The 19,173-nt window shown below is 39.5% G+C and overlaps 1 protein-coding gene across 3 annotated transcripts in view; it reads left to right on the top strand.

Annotated features, from left to right (window-relative positions):
* LOC128850248 (kinesin-like protein KIF2A) overlaps nucleotides 1-19,173 on the top strand; it is an 81,085-nt gene that overhangs the window by 16,504 nt on the left and 45,408 nt on the right. For all 3 annotated transcript variants that reach the window (XM_054053243.1, XM_054053242.1, XM_054053241.1), the window contains exons 2-4: nucleotides 15,074-15,168; nucleotides 16,437-16,559; nucleotides 17,001-17,055. In XM_054053243.1, the coding sequence (XP_053909218.1) occupies nucleotides 15,074-15,168; nucleotides 16,437-16,559; nucleotides 17,001-17,055 (273 nt within the window). The remainder of the gene's footprint in view (nucleotides 1-15,073; nucleotides 15,169-16,436; nucleotides 16,560-17,000; nucleotides 17,056-19,173) is intronic.

Genomic DNA, 19,173 nt, shown 5'->3' with positions numbered 1-19,173 from the left:
CACACGCAGAACCACTCTTTTGAGAACTGGATTAGTATACCTATACAACATTGTTTACGACCAATAAGAATAGCACGATGGTATGAATATTTAAACTATACATGGTACCGAACACATACAACACATACAATATGCTCATATATTATGAGATAAGGTTTGTATCAATTGTTTAACAGGTAACAGTCCTTGGTTGTTACAGCATTTTCGTGGCATCTTCTTCCTCCTCTGATTCCTCGCTTTTATTTTCTGGTGTTGGATTTCAACATCTAACTGTTTTTCTACCTTGTAACATTTTATACAATTTGTAATCTCTCTCCAAGCTTTCGTTAGTTTCTTTGCAGTTTTATCATCATCTGTAAGTGCCTCCCACGGGATGTTCCCAAATTTGTGCCATTCACTTTCCTCAAATATCTCATCCGGATCCTTAAAACATCCCTTAGTTTTTCCTAAGGCAATGAGGCCCGCAAGTTGTTTGAGATATTGTGAGTCAAGTCCTCGCTTCTCTAAGAAGCTTTGTAATATTTCATAAGCCACTTCTCTATCCATTTCTGGTCAGAGAAAAAAAAACCCTTATAAATTTAAAAAGTCTTACGTGCAGCCCTGTTCCATCTTATCTCTCCAAAGCCTTATGATGTCGGGCGGCGGATCCCTTTTGGATGATCCAGGCGTTCGGACTAGAGTGCGACGATCCCTAACGAAATCATAAGCTCTTAGTCTTCGCCCTCCGGTCGCTGCATCCCGGCGCTTTTCCCGACTTTTACAAACAATCTCCATAATTTCTCCACTCGTCTATTAAGTCCTTAATCGGACCTACTCCCTGCTTTTCTAAAAAGCGTTGTAAAATTTCAAATGCTACCTCTCTTTCCATTGTGCACTTCTCCGTGACCCTCTTTCGTTATCCGGTCATATAAGATGCAGCCTTTCACTCTGTGCGTCTGGGTAGTCTTCTTACTCGGCCGGCGAACCCCTTCTTTTCTTATCCGGGTTCAGGCGCAGATCGTAAGTACTGATTCAGTGTTGCCGATCTTCCGCCCTCTGGTCGCTGCTACCAGTGCTTTGCTGAGCTCGCCGTCCGGTGGAAACAGGGATTGGGGGCCCCACGTTGGGGGCCACTTGCGACGGGCGAGGGAAGCAAGCAGACAACTCAATGTGAGTGATAAAGCAAGCTTCAACTTTATTGATTACAGTTGCGGTTTATATACCTTTTACTACATTTTGCTTAGTCATTCCCTAAACTTGATTGGTTTGGTTATATATTTGTCAAACAATCATTGGCTACTACTACATTCATTTAATCTTATTCCCTTCTACTTGCGGATACAACTGGGGGGCCCAAGATATGTTCCTGCTTCCTGCTTTCTGCTTCCTTCAAGTTGTTTGTTCAGCTTATCTCCAGATCCATTCGATCTTCACATTCTTCCTTATCAGCATGTTTTAACATACTTCTGGTACATCTTCCTTGCAGCTGATAAGTTTCCACTGAGATACTCATGCTAAACAAAAGCCTCATGATAACCGTGTCTCGCACAGCCTTTCCATAGATCCATGGCCTTGTTCAGTTAGCCATTCATGCATCCATTCTCCAACACCTCACCACAAGAAGGATGTTGAGGCTCTGGAGTGTGTCCAGAGAAGAGCAACGAAGCTGATGAGGGGGCTGGAGAACAAGTCTTATGAGGAGCGGCTGAGAGAGATGGGGTTGTTTAGCCTGGAGAAGAGGAGGCTGAGGGGAGACCTTATTACTCTCTACAACTACCTGAAAGGAGGTTGTGGAGAGGAGGGAGCTGGCCTCTTCTCCCAAGTGACAGAGGACAGGACAAGGGGGAATGGCCTGAAGTTCTGCCAGGGGAGGTTCAGGCTGGATATCAGAAAATATTCTTCATGGAAAGGGTCATCAGGCACTGGAACAGGCTGCCCAGGGAGGTGGTCGAGTCGCCTTCCCTGGAGGTGTTTAAGGAACAGGTGGATGAAGTGCTTGAGGACATGTTTTAAGGGAGTGTTAGGAATGGTTGGACTCGATGATTCAGTGGGTCCTTTCCAACCTGGTGATTCTATGATTCAATGATAATAATGAGAAGATGATTCCTACTATGACAGTGATTAACACTAAAGTTTATGACAAGGAAGCCACCCAGTTAGCGACATTCCACCTACATGATTTAAAAATTTATTCAGCCAATTGTTTTCTGCATCCTCTCTAAGATTCCGATCTTGTCAGGCAACATCCTGAATTTGTTCTATCTGCTTGCTAAAATCTTCTGTTACATTTGGGATATGGATGCAACAATGATCTGTGGCCAATTTCAGATATCCACAAACTCCATGCTCTTTGGCCAACAATAAATCTAAAACCATGCCGTGTTGTAATGTTGCCTTCATATTGGCCTGTACCTGCTGACTGATCAGTTTGAATCTTTTAGCAACAGAACTGGCTGGTGTTTCCACTTGCCAGGTTAGACTTTCGATTAGAATCCGATTTTCCAGTGCAGTCCATCCCGGGAGTAAAACTGAGTAATCCCCATCCTACCTCAGTGGCTGTGCTCAGCCCTTGCCAATTATCCTCATCACTGGTTCTTTTGTTTTTTCCCCAATACCGATGGGTTGTAGGGCTTCACTTCACTTCCAGATAGGGTACAGTGTCAGGTGCCTAAGGTTACAGGCGTATTTTCTTCAGTAAAAGATAATCTGGTGGTCCAAGCCCCACTTCCCAATACCCAGGCGCTGTACCCAGGGGCTGGCTCTTCAGCCTGTGAACAATTTGAAGTGTTAATCCAGGCTTCTCGTAATTCTCATGCTCTTTTTATAATAAAGGGAAAACTGTTGTTACATCTGCCCCTGGCAAAGTCACATGTGATTTTCTATATGCGGTTTCAGGACAACTTGGGGTAATAAATTTTACCTTTCTTTCCCCATCTAAGGCACCAATTCAAAATATATCTCCAGTCTCCTTGTAACTTTTATTTCAAGTCCTAGAGTCTTTTTTCAAGATATAATATTTTTGTGCTACAGTCATGTCACTGCTGCAGTTGGTAACACACGGGGTCATTAATCCAGCAGCAACTTGTGTTTCACTGTACCCTGCAACCCAGTCTAAGAAATGGTGACCTAATGGGGTGGACCTCTTTGGGCAAGGAGTGTTAGCATGGTGCCCAAAGACAGTCCTGTTACTTCCTGGCCTCCAAAGTGTTGTATCCTGCAGTACACCACTCCCTCTTTGTCTGCACTGGTTCTCACTGTCTAAATAATAACTCCCATTAGCCTGTTTTAGTGCTTTGGTGACATTATCCAATTTTTGAAGATCTGGAAAATCTAATGGAATAATTCCCCAAGGTATGGGGTCTGAGGTGGAATGTGGAATGTGGCATGTGGAGGCAGGCTGTCACGCTACAGTCTATTCATTTTACCAAAACCTTTTAGCAATTCCAATATGCTGTTGTTCCAATTCACTCTTTTTACCCAGTTATCATTGTAATAACAGTCATTTGAAACATAGTCCCAATATGATATTCATCTTTATCTAATTCTTTAAGGAAAAGGACTTCTCTTGCCTTATTGTTGCGAGCAGGGAAAGTCTCTGTTCAATTCGAAAAGGCATCTACTAAAACTAGAATATATCTGTAACCTTTTTGGGATAACTCAGTAAAATCTATTTGCCAGTAATTTCTAGGGGACTTTCCTTCCCCAACATTTCCAAATATTACTCAATTATTGGTATTAGGATAGTTTCTTTGGCATGTCCCACACATTTTCCATAACTGAACAAACAATTTCTGTCGTGGTCCTTCCTATAACTACTTTCTTCAAATGTTTTAAAATATTCTCTGTTCCCCAATGTACTTTATCATGTTCCCTTTTGGCCAATTCCCTTAAAAGAAAAGGAGGTATTACCCAGTGGGGGTGACAAACCACCCATAATTTTGTTCTTTCACCTGCAATTCCTTAATCAATATGAGGTCCTTATTATCCTATCTAGGAGCTAGTTTGGGCAATTTCATCTCTTTCTCTGGCACAAAAGCCATGATGCCTGTTTCTGCAGCCTCTTTAGCAGCTTTATCAGCCAATTGATTTCCCAGTCCAATATTAGATGTCTCCAATTGATGTGCCATGCAATGTATAACAGCCACTTCTGTAGGTTTCTGAATACTGGCTAGTAATTTTGAATTTGTTCTGTATGTTTGATTCCAGTCCCTTGTGCTATAAAAATCTGCCTCTCTTTCCATATGGCTCCATGGGCATGTAAATCTCCAAAGGCATATTTAGAATCGGTCCATATATTAACTCTCTTGTCTTGACTCAAATCCTAGGCCCTGGTTAGGGCCATTCATTTGTCTTTCTGAGCAGAGGTTGTTGATAGCAAAGCGCAAGATTCCACTACGGAGTTTAATGTGGTAACCGCATACCCCGACAAACTTTTTCCTCCTCACACAAAACTGTTCCCATCCGTAAAGAATTACTGAATTGGATTCTCAAATGGTTTATAGCTTTAAGGTCCAGGCGGCTGGAATATACTTCTTCAATTGTCTGCAAATAATCATACTCAGGAGTCCCTTCCACATGGTCCGTAGAGAGAAACACTGCCAGGTTGTCAGCTGAGGTGGTCCTAAGGAGGACATCATCTCGCTCTAATTATATCACCTGGTACTTTAACATTCGACTAGGAGAGAACCAATGTCCTCTTTTTGTTCCAAGACAGTGATGATCATATGTGATGCATATGCTGTCATATTCTGACCCATTGTAAGTCTGCAAGTTTCCCAGATCAATATTCCTGTGGCAGCAACTGCTCTCAGGCAGCCGGGCCATCCTTGGCTGACTTTATCCAGTTGTTTTGAGAGATAGGCCACTGCGCATCTCTTCTCTCACTGAAATTGCAAAAGTGCTCCCAGGGCTGTCCCATGCCTTTTATCAAAATATTTTGAGAAGTCTGGAAGCCCAAGTGTTGGTGCTTTTATTAAAGACAATTTCAAATATTTGTAGACTGCCTTGCTGTAATCAGTCCAATCCAGATACTCAGAGGTAGATGTCTTCGATACCTCATACAAAGGTTTTACTAACAGTCCATAGTTTGAAATCTAGAGCCAACACCATCCCGCCATCCCAAGAAAAATTCTTAACTCACAAACTGTCCGGAGTAGTTGGCAAATAGTTTCTTTTCTTTCCATTCCACTTTTCGCTGTCCTTGTTGTATCTGAAATCCAAGCTACAGTTCTTCGAGCCTTCTCTATGGAAACTCTGTATCCACTCAGTCCAAAAAGTTTAAAAGAAGATTACAGAAGAAAAGACATAGAGACACAAATCATTCTTCACACAATACATTATCATTTTCAAGGAGCAAACAATGCCTAGAAAACACTGTTGTAAAAATAACAGCTATCAGAGGGACATTCTGTCTAACTTTCAAAAACCACAACTGCTTAGACAAAACGTAACTGTACTTTAGCTTAAATCGAAATATTACACTTTGAAATATTCCACATATTGTATCAGTTTATGTTAACTTTTCAGAGTTAGCCCACAGTAAGGACTCCCAAGCTGTCTTAAATTTGTTCAGTAGTGAGAATGTGTAGTAAACAAAATATGTGGTCAAGTATGATGGTGTTTGTAATTTAAAATTAAAGATTTTTAAAGAAGACATTTTAATAATCAATTTCTCATAATGCCTCTGTAGCATAGTTAGAGTTATTTGGAAACCTATATGGTTTCAGTGTTTATTTCCAGATGTAGGGCTGAAGGCTTCTATCGAGTTGTAATACATATTTTGTTATTTCTGTACATCTATTTCAAAAATATGAACAAGCTTTCAGGCGAAATGGTGATTTCTAAACGGTGAGAGGGACTGTCAACTGCAATGTATTAAACAAGATCAGTGACTAAGATAATGATAATGACCCTCATCTTCTTGTCCCCAGAGTCGTTAAGATTAACTGCTCAGATATGGCCAAGCTTTAATGACTCTGAACGAGACTGATTTTACCCCCTGGGATATGCAATGAGGCTCCAGGAATAAGGTGTGTTTGTCATTTCGTGGAAAAACTATGAATACGAAGACACTCTCTGAAATCACTGTTTTGCAGAAGCACTCCGAGGACAAATCCTGATGCTTCTCCAGCGCTGAATAAAGAATACCTACTTAATAACCACATTGGTTATTGAGTGTATATTTCTTTGTTTCAAGGTATATCAGCAATTCTTTTTGCTTACTTGAAAGCTTATCTATGTTTTCCAGTTTTACCACTTGTGTCTTTTAGGAAGTGAATGTTTCCTTGCATTTTTTTTTAGTTTTTTTTGGAGGGAATAGTTACAGTTCCTTCTAATGACATTTTTTTTAATCTTGCTTGCAGTTGAATATTCTAAATTTTTGGGATTTATTGTGACTTGGTTTTATTTAAATTATCCTCAATACTGAACTGAACATAGACACTAAAAGAAATGTTCCTAACTACAGTGTTTGGGCCAATTTTCCTGGGTTTTGTTAGAGATTTTGATACTTACTTAAGACTGGTAAACACTCATCATAATTAGGTTAGCACCACTTAATTTTGTCTATTATTGTGATTACACAGCTGTTTACGATGTTTAACTCTGGGCTGCTTTTGTCTTTCCACTTCATCAGTGTTAGCTTTTAGTTAAATATGTTGGAGGGAAGAGAGGGAGAGGAGGGAACTAAAACTATGGTAATCCAGATGTAGATTGTCTTAAACTGCTTTTAATTATATCCATAAACCTGTTCATATTGTATATATACAAGCACACACATTGTTTTTTCTATTTCTGTCCTCATTGCTCTCCTTAAAATGTTAACATTTGTTATACTGCTGTTTGAGTACTATTTTTTATTTTTACTTGAAGAATTAAAAAGCCTATAGCTCGCTATAGTGTTCCCAACAGAGAGATAGATAGGTGGTTGACATGATTTTCCTACAACTTTGATCTCTATAAAGGGATACTTTGAATTCTGTAGTAAGTGTTTAACTATGAGATAGTACTGACTGTGTCTGATACCCTGGAAATGTGTTTTGTGCATATCCTCAGAAAATATGATAAACAGATAAGTTGTTGCTTAGAACATCCATAAACCATTGATTTGCTAGAAGATGGTGAAGTACACCTGCCATGTTAAATGCTTTTGTCAAGTGGAACCACTGTTAGAAGCAGAATATAGGGCTAGGTCTTCTTGTCTTGTGCTATTCTTCTTTGTGCCTTGTAATTGCTCCTGGAGACAAAGCAGCTGCAGGTAGTTCTCTGGGAGGTTGTTACGAAGGTGGCATTGCCATTTCTCTGTTGAAGAGTGTTCTGTGGAGTTAATTTTGCTGTCTTTGAATTTGGTCATTGCTAAATATGTAAAAGTAGCTCTTACATCTGTTAGACAAAAGGTAATAAAGCTGTGTGAAAAACTACATTAGAATTACCTTTCCTGGAAAAGGGAATGAATTTATCAGAATGTGTATAGTGCACTGAATCATTTACATGAGCAGAACACACCTAGAAGACTTAGATAACTCTACTATTACAGTCTAAATTCAGTTGTTCTTTTAATTTGCTAGGAACTCAAGTTAATTTTAGAAATGTGTAGTCTAAATAAATAAGTAGAGGTCCTTGAAGACAACTCTGCTCTGTACAGCTCTGTGTTATAACCAAAACTTTGTGACATTTTTAAAAATGTGAATTATCAGTTAGATTTAGTAATTAGGTCACTTTGTCAGAATGAGGGATTTTACTGCTTAAAGGCTTAAATGTGGTAGTGGAGGGTTTTATTTGGATTTATTCAAATAATGCTGCTTTCAGTATAGCTTATTGTTTTTACCTAGTGGCAGTTTTGGTTGCATCAGGCATAAGTTGCTTTCAAGCTTCCCAGACTTGTAAAGGGACAAGTGTGCTGCATTCCTTCTGCAATGCTGACTCTATAAAACATAATTGTCCAGTCCCAAACAGTAACAAATTGACTTCAAGTAACTTGCATATAACAATAAATCTTTTACTTTGGTTGCATTTTTATTGGTGGGCGGTCATGTTTTTCACATAGAGGAATGTTATTTGCTTTCAAGTTATCAATAATCTCATTGAAGCTTTGTCAAATGCAAGTCTGAGTTTCTCATGGCTCCCATTAGGCACTGAAAGCTCTCTGTAATCCCAGGTATTGGAAGTGTGAGTATTTTCAGTCTGTTCTGTTACTTATGGGATAGTATTTTAAGAGCTGCCTTCAATGAATGAACACGCTGAATGTGTATGTGAGTGGAGGGAGGTAGAGCATGAGTTTGTTTAAAGCTTTCTCTTTAGAAGCAATGCAGTATACTTCTGCTCTCGCACAGTTTGGATAGAGAATTTTTGTTGCACAGCTTGTGATGACTAAAATGTGTTACTTTCCCCTTGTGACTGAACTGCATAAGGAGTTTGAGGTGTATTTCCAACTGATCTATAAAAGTGTTTGCTAGAGATGCAGGCATGCATAATGATGTGGTGAATAGGATCTCTGGCTCTAGGAAGAGGGCAGTGGAAATGAATTAAGTTTGAAAAGCACGTGTTCACTTAGATTTAGAAATGCTCCGAGTTTCTGATTCAATTTTGGGTTATGGTTGCATGTTCTTCTATACTGCATTTATTAATTGAACTTGCCAGTTCATCTTGACATTTTAACAGGAAAGGAATTCAGATGGTGATGAATGAGGTAAATATAAATCACAACCTGGTGATTTTTTAAAATACAATAAGCTTTCATCAAACCCCAGAGAAGAACTCTGCTGGTGATTGGTGGCTGTCTTGGTCACAGTGACCACAAAGTTCTTGAGTTTCAAATTCCTGGCAACAGGAGAAAAACTGCCAGCGAAACTTTGTCCTTAGATATAGGGAGAGCAGACTATGGTCTGCTGAAGCAGCTAGTTGATTTGCTTAGTGAATGAGGAAGAACCTGTGGATGTTGTCTATCTAGACTTTAGTAAAGCCTTTGACACCATTTCCCACAGCATCCTCCTGGAGAAACTGGCTGCTCATGGCTTGGACGGACATACTCTTTGCTGGGTAAAAAAATGGCTGGATGGCCAGTGAATGCAGTTAAATCCAGTTGGTAGCCGGTCACAAGTATTGTTCTCAGGGCTCAGTGTTGGGGCCAGTTATATTTAACATCTTTATCAATGATCTGGATAAGGGGATCGAGTGCACCCTCAGTAAGTTTGCAGATGACACCAAGTTCGGTGAGAGCATTAATCTGCTTGAGGGTAGGAAGGCTCTACAGAGGGATCTGGATGGGCTGGATCCATGACCCAAGGCCAACTGTATGGGATTCAACAAGGCCAAGTGTTGGATCCTGCACTTTGGTCACACGAACCCCATGCAACACTACAGGCTTGGGGAAGAGTGGCTAGAAAGCTGCTTGGTAGAAAAGGACTTGAAGATGTTGGTCGACAGCCACCTGAATATGAGCTGGTAGTGTGCCCAGGTAGCCAAGAAGGCCAATGCCATTCTGGCTTGTATCAGAAATAGTGTAGCCAGCAATACCACGTAAGTGATTGTCCCCTGATATTCGGCACTGGTGAGGCCACATCTTGAATCCTGTGTTCAGTTTTGGGCCCTTCACTACAAGAAGGACATTGAGAAGCTGGAGCATGTACAAAGAAGGGCAATGGTCACTGTGTTCCCTAGCGGCCGTTTAAATCTCCCACGGATGTTTCCAGGAATGCGCTCCCCGCATCAGCCTCCCGCACGAGAGCTGCTGCTTCTGGGAGTCAGGAATAGCCCGTCCCTAGCTCCCTCCTTGGCTTACCTTGCTCCAGGGAGCATGTTTCTGCCTCAATCTTACTGAACTTACTGTCCCTGCTGCCGATTCTCACTGACTGAGAAAAGGTTCTTCACTGAGAGGGTGATGGGTCACTGGAACAGGCTGTCCTTGGGAGTGGTCATGGCACCAAGCCTGTCAGAGTTCAAGGAGCATCTGGAGGATGCTCTTAGTCATATGGTTCAGTATTTGGTAGTCCTAACCTTATGGTTTATCCTTATGGGTCTCTTCCAATTTGAAACATTCTATGATTCTAACTAAAATATTTCTCAGGCACTTATTGCTTTGAGCTTGAGCTTTTAGAACCTTGTTAAGTTAAGGGTAAAATACAGGCTTTAAACTTGTATGAAACTAAAGGCTTCTAACTTTTAAGCAGGAGCAACAGTTGGCAGCTCTGTAATAAAGTAAGTAGTGATAAGTATTCTTACGAAATGTAATATTGTAAAATAAGGAAAATTAAAAAACCAACCAAACAAACCTGCTATTTGACAAGATGGATCATAAAAGACAAATGGTACCAGTCAAAAGCATCTTTAAAATGGACTGATAGAAAGTTTCTATGTGATGCAAGAATCTATTGTTTCTAGGCAGATACTGTCAGCTTCAGGTAAGGCAGAGAAAATAACGAAGAGATGGTCTCTGCCATTTATTCAGGCAATAAATGAAATGAGAAAGGGGGAAGGGAGGGAGAAGACTGGCCAAGCCATCACAATCTTTTAGCAGAGGGTATTCACCACACTATTTGAATCCACCACAATCTTAAATCCTCTTGCGGGAAAGCTAAAAAAATTTCAACCATCATTAAACCTCAATACTGTTTGAAAAAGGTACTCGACTGAATCTCGCTTTGCTCCTACATACCATAACTGTATTGAAATTTTTACTGAACATAGAGGACTTTAAAGTGTAAAAATATATGACAAAGGATTCTGGAGAGGAACTTTCAGAAACAGTTTTAAAAGATTTTAAAGAACTTGCTTGGAAAATTGTTTTAAAGGATTCCAAAGAACTGCTGACTAAATGTGTAAGAAGATGTCAAATTATGTTCAGTTTTATGAAATTAAATAATACACATAAGAAGACATTGAACTATTCCTATAACTTGTTTACAAGCTGTCAACTCATAGGAAAGATGTCAATGTCATTACTAGCAATTGAATAAAAACCTTCACTTATGCAGTGGCAGTAAAAGAAAAATGTGATAGAGGGCAGAAAACACTATTATGGCATACATTAATGTCTTGTTCTCATTTGAATAAAGTTTGCCTCTCTAATTGTTTGATTTTCTTCAAATCTGAGAACTGCAGAGGTGCATATATGCCATGAAAATGATCTGTGGGTGTTGGAAAACATTGCAGAAATGTTGAAAACAGATGGAGGGGTTTTTTTTTGGTTTTTTTTGGGTTTTTTTTACACTTTGGAAGGGAGATTGCCTTGTGAATATATGACAAAATGCATATTGCTTTATGAAAACTGAATGAAAACTTTTGTTTTTCTCTCTATAATATTTTTACTGAAAATGGAAAATGTGAATTTTTTTTAAAAAGCTTATGAAGTGTTTTTGCCTTTTCAGAGGTTCCTCCCTCTCAAAGTATGCACACCATTGCCATAAGAAGTGCCCCAGTGGATCAGACCAATGGTTCATCTAGCCCAATGGCAGTAGGAGAGGCTATCTAGGGAAAGCAGGCCATCCTTGTCACTGTCTGCGGTCTCATGCCTTTGTCATCCCCCAGGATTATATTTGGGATATTAGAAGTACAATTCTGCCTAGTACTATTAAATATCCATTTATAGATCATTTATAGATCCATTTATAGTCTGTGAATGTATTGAATACCTTTCTGATCCAATTTATACTGCTTGCCTCCAAAACCTCTTGTGGAAGCAAGATCAAGAAGTTCCCTGATTGCTGCATAGATAAGTACATTACTACTTTTATCTGCCTGAAACCAATCTGCTTTAAGAGACTGCTCCTAGTTTTAGTGTTTCAGGATTTGGTGAATAACAGTTTCCACTCATTTTGTCCTTTGTGGTTGTAGAACTCAAACAAACCCACCAGCAGCTTTTTCCTCAAAAGTGAGTAATCTCACTTGTCTTAATCTCTACTTGCTTCATTCTCTTTGCCTTCATTGTCCTCTTTACCTGCTGTAATTCTACTACATCTTTTTTGAGATGTAAAGATTAGTGCACACAGTACTTGAGACATGGGGGCACTGGAATTTTATTTATAGTTTAAAAAAGACACTTGCTTTTATTCTCTAGGTTCCTGATGATGATCGATTTTTCATCGTCTCTGTTTTGTTGCAGCTGTATATTGAATTAGTGATTTTAGAGAACTGTAAGTGTTAAGGATCTGTTACTTGAGTTGTAATTTCTAGTTCCGGTTTCAGCATTGTGTGCCCATAAATCAGACTGCTTTTCTCTGGTTGACTTATCTTTCTTTTGTCTATGTTAAAGCTCATCTGCCACCTTTTTGTGTACTCCCTTATTTTTGAAAGGCCCTTTTGAAGTTCCTCACAATCGTCATGGATCTGACTACCAAAAAAAGCTGTGTCACGTTAAATAGGAACAGCTCTGACAGGTGGCTGAGGATGCCTTCCCATTGGGTCACAAGGTTCAAGATGGACATCTTTGCTTTCTAAGATTCCCCTCAGAGAGGAGCCTAGGTGCAACTGGATCTGTCTTTAGTCCCAGACTCGGTTGACGGTTTATGACTAAAGGATTATGTAGATGTATGTATGTGTGTTTTAGCCATCAGTCAGAATTCAGTTACCTATGAGAGTCTCCTCAGAGACTAATACCTGCAGGGTTAATACTTGTGGCCCATGAGCCCAAGATGCAGGGGCCACCACAGTTCAGAAAGTTTTGCAATGCCTGTCAGCGAGACAATTTCACAATGCTGGTGGCAGTAAGTAATTTAATTCAAGTGAGGGGAAATGGAGGAAGTGTGTGTGTGGAGGGGAGGGCCTGCAGCATCTCCTGCTGGCAGTGCCTCAGTGAAGAATCCAGACGGTCCCTGCAGTGCACACAACACAGCTGGGGTGCCTGTGAGAATGATGCTCAGGAAGCAAAATGGAAGGGTTTATTCAGACAAAATACAGATCGGGGAAATAAAAGCTAGCAAATGCTAGAGGAAAGGAACCAAGTGAAGCAAAGGGGGAAGTTGTGGGTGTTTTTTTAAACTAAAAATAAAAACCTGCTTAACCTTCTCTAGTGATGGACTGTATTTTATGCTTTAGGCAAGGATAAGTGCGGAGGTACTGTTGCTGGTGAGGCAAGCACCACAGATGTGAAAGCAGTGCCCAGGTGTGCTGATAGCTCTGCAAGTGTGTGTGTCTGTCCCTCCCATCCCCCATCCCCCCATGTGCTATGTTTTGCCTGAGTTTCAGTCAGTCTCTTCCTCTGCATGTTATATTAGAATACGCATATTTGGTGTTATCTTCCATGACACTTCCCTGTAGCCTCTCCTTTTGCTTAATTTTAACTAGATGTGAATGGTTAGCAAGTCTTTTCAATAAAAGATATATTAACAATATACATATGTTACTTGCATTGTTAGGTGAGAGAATTTGGGATACCAATTAAGGTTTTCCTTCCTTTCTGTCCTTTAGCAGGCCCTAAGAGGCTTAGATTGTATAAAACATTAACTTTGGGAAACCATCAAATTGTGACTGAAACAGCTGAAACAGAAGTTTGAAACAATTGATGGAAGAGAAAACTGGGGTGGATTTGGAAGACTGGGAGATTTAGGAAAGGAGAAGAAAAGATGCAAGATAGAGACCCAGACAAGATCAGATGTATGAGGACTGTGCTGTTTTTCATCCCAAAGCGGGTGCCCAGCAGCAGCAGCATATGCAGAAACTGTCCAGGACAATTGGCTTGTGCTTTTGTAGCTGTACATGGCTCTTGGGCTCCTGGGAATGGCTCAGGGTGGGTGCTGAATTGTGGTCTCTGGGGGGGTGGCTCAGGGATGGAAGGCAGGTGGTATGTGCTGGCATTGGAGGAGTAGATTTGTCTGACAGTGCTGCAGGAGGAGGTGCACACTATGGTGTGTGGATGTGAGAATTACCAGATTGCCCTCATCCTGCAAAGCTGCTGGGGAGCTGCTAGGGTGCATGGGAGTGAGCCCAGGTGAGCTTGGTGGGAATGAAGGTGGCCTGGCAGAGATGCCTGCAGGGCTGCAGTGGGTGCGTGTGGGATGGAGTCTGCAAACAATTTGAAATTGTGTGGTTTTCAGGGAGTTCACGGAAGGATTAAGTACAGTTGCAATGAAAATACTTCTTGCTGGGTGTATAAATCATTCCGTTTCAATTTTTCTTCTTTAGGGAGATAGCAAACCACTATTTAGGTTTCCCTTTTTTACTGTATTGTCTGTATTTCCCTCTCAAATGTGATGGAATAAGGGATTGCTTGCTCATGCCATGGCACATTAAAGGAGGATGTTAGAGGAGCAGTTGCACTGGATTCATGTTCTCTAGAAACCCCAATTCTTGGTACTCTTAGGGCAAAGCACAGATGTGAAATCAATGTGACATGCACTTTTTATGTTAGTATATGGCTGCTCTGCTCTTCCAATTGCTCCTTACTACCATGCGTAGGAAATAGGATAAAGTATGACAGATGACATTAAAAAAATGCAGTACACTACATATTTGAGAAGGGAAATCCTTGTTCCTACTGAAAGTTTACTAGTTTTATTGCACTTTATGGGGGCTTGCTGGCTTTTGATCTTTCACTGGAGAAGTCATAGCAATGGCACTTTAACTCCAGCTTAACAGTCTGTGTTAGCAATTGTTTTTAAAACGATGATTTGTATTAAATTGTAGGCAATTCATTTTTAGTTGAATTACCAACCGATTGAATGTCCATAAGGAATCGATTTCAGAATACAATTTAGGGGGGCTTCCCTCCTATATCAAGACATTTAATATTGTATCATCCTAGAAGGGAGACAGAAAAGCCTTTGTCGACTGCACCTCAGGAAGCATTCCTACTCATGTGTGACTCTCAGAAAACATAGTCTAAGTGGCGTGGCTTTCGTGAGGTATTTTGTTTACTTACAACTCAGTTTTCTGTTTATTGAGTTTTTCACTTGTACACTGACTGTCCTGTTAGAGCCTCTGCTAGTGGATCAAATCTGAGCCAGTTTACAATATGTGGCCAGGAATCATCTTCTATTTATTACCTTTTTTAAAAAGAATCCCTCTTCTTCCTGCCTCTGTCTGCATTTCTCAGTGTAGGGCTTGAAATGACTTCTGGAAAATTTTTCCATCTGTTAATTGATCATTTGTGTTTTCTTTCTAGGCCGAATTCACCAAGCTATGGTAACATCCCTAAATGAAGATAATGAAAGCATAACTGTTGAATGGATTGAAAATGGAGATACTAAAGGCAAAGAGGTAAACGTAATTATTTTAGAACTTTTCTCTTTAAAAAAATGTGTAATCTACATGAATATTACTTTGGAATTTGCACTGGAAACAAAGAGAAAATAGAAATCTTAATTTACTTGTTGATTCATTGGTTACAGACTGTTCAGAATGTGAGTTATTGGACAAATGCTGTTTTTTGTTGTTCTATGTCATAGCTTTTAAACAGTGCTTTACATCTTTTGATTTTGAACCAGATTATGAAGGCTGACCTTGTTATGCCTTTTACAAGTAGAAAAGTCAAATTTTTGAAGAGAATGGGAGAATGACTTGCAATTCAGACAGGAGACTAGTGGGAGAGCTGGATTAGAAATCTTTTTGTGTTTGTATTATTGAGGAATTTAATTGCTAATTTGTTTAATTTACCTATTTTAGGCAATAATTTTGCAGCCTTGCTTTCCTTAAGAAACTGTGTCTATGTTTGTCCCAGTTGTGCTTTGCTATCCTCCTGTAAATTTTGGACCATGTTAGCCAGTTTCAACTGAGATTTGGAGAAGCAGCTCAGAAATAATTGCACTTCACTGGTTTTGTGAAAATACAGGGAAAAGGAAAAAAAATATTGTGAGAACATCCTGGTGATCTCATCTCTTCCATCTGGATACACAGAGTCTATACAGTAGTGAGGTCTTTGAAAGGTTCAGACAGAGGAAATGGCAGTCTATAGAGACCAAAGCTATTTAAGATTTTTAGGAAATCAAGTTTCAATAGATCTGAAGTCTGCTAGTTTTAAGAACCTGCCCCTCCTCCTCTTATATTTTACAGCATTTTGAATGAGGAACACTTAAAAGGAAAAAAAAATAGCATGATAAATCTGACATAGTTTCAACTGTACTTTTATTTTTTGGATGGTTGTGATTCATCTGTTTCTTTTGCACTGTCTGGGAAATAATTGACATTTCTTTCTTTTTATGTTACAGAATGTGTTTCATATTCTGCTGCAAATGTCAAATTACCACAGTAATACTAGCTACTTCTGTTTCAATTTAATCGCTTTAAAAAATTGTGAACATCTATTGGTCATTTTTAATTAATCCCTTTTCTGAAGGATGTGTTTTTAACTACTATGAAGACCAAAGCTTACACTTTTTAGTGAACATAAAATAAGATCATTCAGGTTAACAAATTGTGGGGTAAAATCACTAAATATGTTTATTGTTTATTCTCAAACATAACAGGAGAAATGGAGAGGGTGCATATTTTTTAAGACTCATAAATGTGTTTTATATTCTTTTACACAGATTGACTTGGAGAGCATATTTACACTTAACCCAGATCTTGCACCTGATGAAGATATTGAACCTAGTCCAGAGACACCACCACCACCACCTACTCCAGCAGCCAAAGGAAACAAAATCATGAAGGTTGATAATATCTATGCAACATGTTCATATTAAACTTACAGTACTCCTATACATGTTGGCAAGTTTGTATTTTAAATTTAGCTTTTGTGTCTGTGGAGCTACTTGATAACTATATTCTTTTCTTTTTCCTGTTGTGGATAAGGTTTTCTAAAATTTTTCTAAGATCAGATTTGGCAGAGAGGAAGTTTGGAACTAATATTTATATAATGAAATATATCTCAAGGAAAAATATAGAAAATATTTTGGAGGTTCTTTCGAAACAATATGTGTAGTTTAAGCAGTCTTCACCCTAGGCTCTTCAGGAACAGATTTGGCAGCAATCACCTCTCTGTATCACTGATGTCATGTTATTTGTATTCATTGGAAAGAAGCAGAGGTGGGGCTGCAGTTTATATTTTCAATAATAAGGTGATCAAATAACAGAGATTTCTTTCTTTATAGAGTCGACGAACCATAGCACCTATTAAGAATGACATTCCTGCCCGAGATAACAGAGGTAAATATTATCTCTTTCCATTTCAAGGAAGTAAAAATATGGCAACATTTTAATCTCCTGCTCATGTAACATTTCTTAATAGTTCTGTATTTCTATTTTAGTATGTATTCATGTGACATGTAAAAGACATGATACATCATTCCTGGAATTACTCCTAGGAATGCAGACAATATGAATGGTATTTATATGCAAATGTAAGCAATACAGCATTAGGAAAGTTAAGCTGAATGAACCAAAGGTGCATAAATTTGAAGTTAATTAATTATGCTACATTAAATCATGTGTGGACTTCTCCAAGTTAAAGCATCCTCAATCAGCTTAATTGAGTGTTTCAATACACATTAAGTAGTGCACTTAAAATTCTTGTACTTTCAATTTTTTAGCTTACTTTTATAACAGTCTGTGTGTAAACATTCATTCCAAGAGTACTTAAACACTAAATGTTATTTTTCACTCTGTGGTTGATAGCAGAAAAATCTACAAAAATGCTAAAATATCACAGGAGGATAGGTGAAAAGTGTGTATTGGATGAATACAGATGTAATGCATCTAATAACATGAGAAAGAATAGTTATTGCTTATTGTTTTCATTTTATCTCCTGTGTTAAAGTTAAGTTGTACTGATGATGGTGATGATTCTTCATCCAAACATTAATTTACTGTAATTAATTCAGACTAGATTCTATTCCATCTGTTGAAACTTGCAAAACAAGTAGGCTTCCATATAGAATCATAGAATCCCTAGGTTGGAAAAGACCTTTGAGATCATCAAGTCCAACCATACCTGTCCACTACTAAATCACATCCCTGAGCACTTCATCTACCCATCTTTTAAATACCTCCACGGCTGGTGACTCAATCACCTCCCTGGGCAGCCTGTTCCAGTGCCTGATAACGCTTTCAGTGAAGATGTTTTTTCTAATGTCCAATCTAAACCTCCCCTGGTGCAGCTTGAGGCCATTCCCTCTCGTCCTGTCATGTATCATTTGGGTAAAGAGACCAACACTCACCTCTCTACAATCTCTTTTCAGGTAGCTGTGGACAGTGATAAGGTCTCCTCTCAGCCTCCTATTCTCTAGGCTAAATAACCCCAGTTCCCTCAGTTGCTCCACATAAGACTTGTACTTCAAACCCTTCATCAGCTTCATTGCCCTTCTCTGGACATGCTCCAGGAACTCAATGTCTTTCTTGTAGTGAGAAGCCCAAAACTGAATGCAGGATTTGAGGTGCAGCCTCACCAGTGCTCAGTACAGCGGCAGAATCACTTCCCTGATCCTGCTGGCCACGCTGTTTCTGATACAAGCCAAGATGCTATTGGCCTTCTTGTCCACCTGGGCCACTGCTGGCTCATGTTCAGTCGGCTGTCAACCAACACCTCCAGGTCCTTCTCTGCCAGGCAGCTTTCCAGACACAATTCCCCCAGCATGTAGCGCTGCATGGAGTTGTGTCCCAAGTGCAGGACTCTGCACTTGGCCTTGTTGAACCTCAGCCTACTGGCCTCAGCCCATCGATCCAGCCTGTTCAAATCCCTCTGCAGAGCCTCCCTACCCTCAAGCAGATCAACACTTCCTCCCAGCTTAGTGTCATCCGCAAACTTAAAATCTTTGCAAGTGTTCAGATTCTTCTGATTTGGATCCCTTTCTCCCTTCTGCCATTTGCCTCTGGGGGTGTTAAATCAGAAATCTCATGAGGAGGGAATAGTTTTTTTCAAAATAAAGTGGTTTAAATTTGAGACATCTTATTGATGGGCTCTCATATCCATACTTGTTTTCATTTGTAGTAAATGTCCCATTTGGTATAGAACAACCCTGTAGCTTGTATTTTAATAGGCCTGTGCATTTTGCTATTCACAGTTGACCTAAGTATTTGTTCTTTGTTGACCTTGTAGTTAAACTTTTCTAAGCACACTGTCTTATTTAGTGTAGTTAATTCATATTATAAGCTACATCTCCTATCATATTTAGAATGTTCTGGGAATTTTTCTTGTCTGTTCCATTTGATACCTTTTCCCACAGTTCTCTCCATGTTGCACAGTGTGCTGGCCTTCATTTGGAATGTCATCTCTAGGCTACTAATCAAAGTTGTTACCTTCACTTTTATATTCTTCTGGCAGACCTC

The sequence above is a fragment of the Cuculus canorus genome, chromosome W (assembly GCF_017976375.1).
Source record: "Cuculus canorus isolate bCucCan1 chromosome W, bCucCan1.pri, whole genome shotgun sequence".
Taxonomy (NCBI): Eukaryota; Metazoa; Chordata; class Aves; order Cuculiformes; family Cuculidae; genus Cuculus; species Cuculus canorus.
This window is presented reverse-complemented; position numbering and strand designations above follow the sequence as displayed.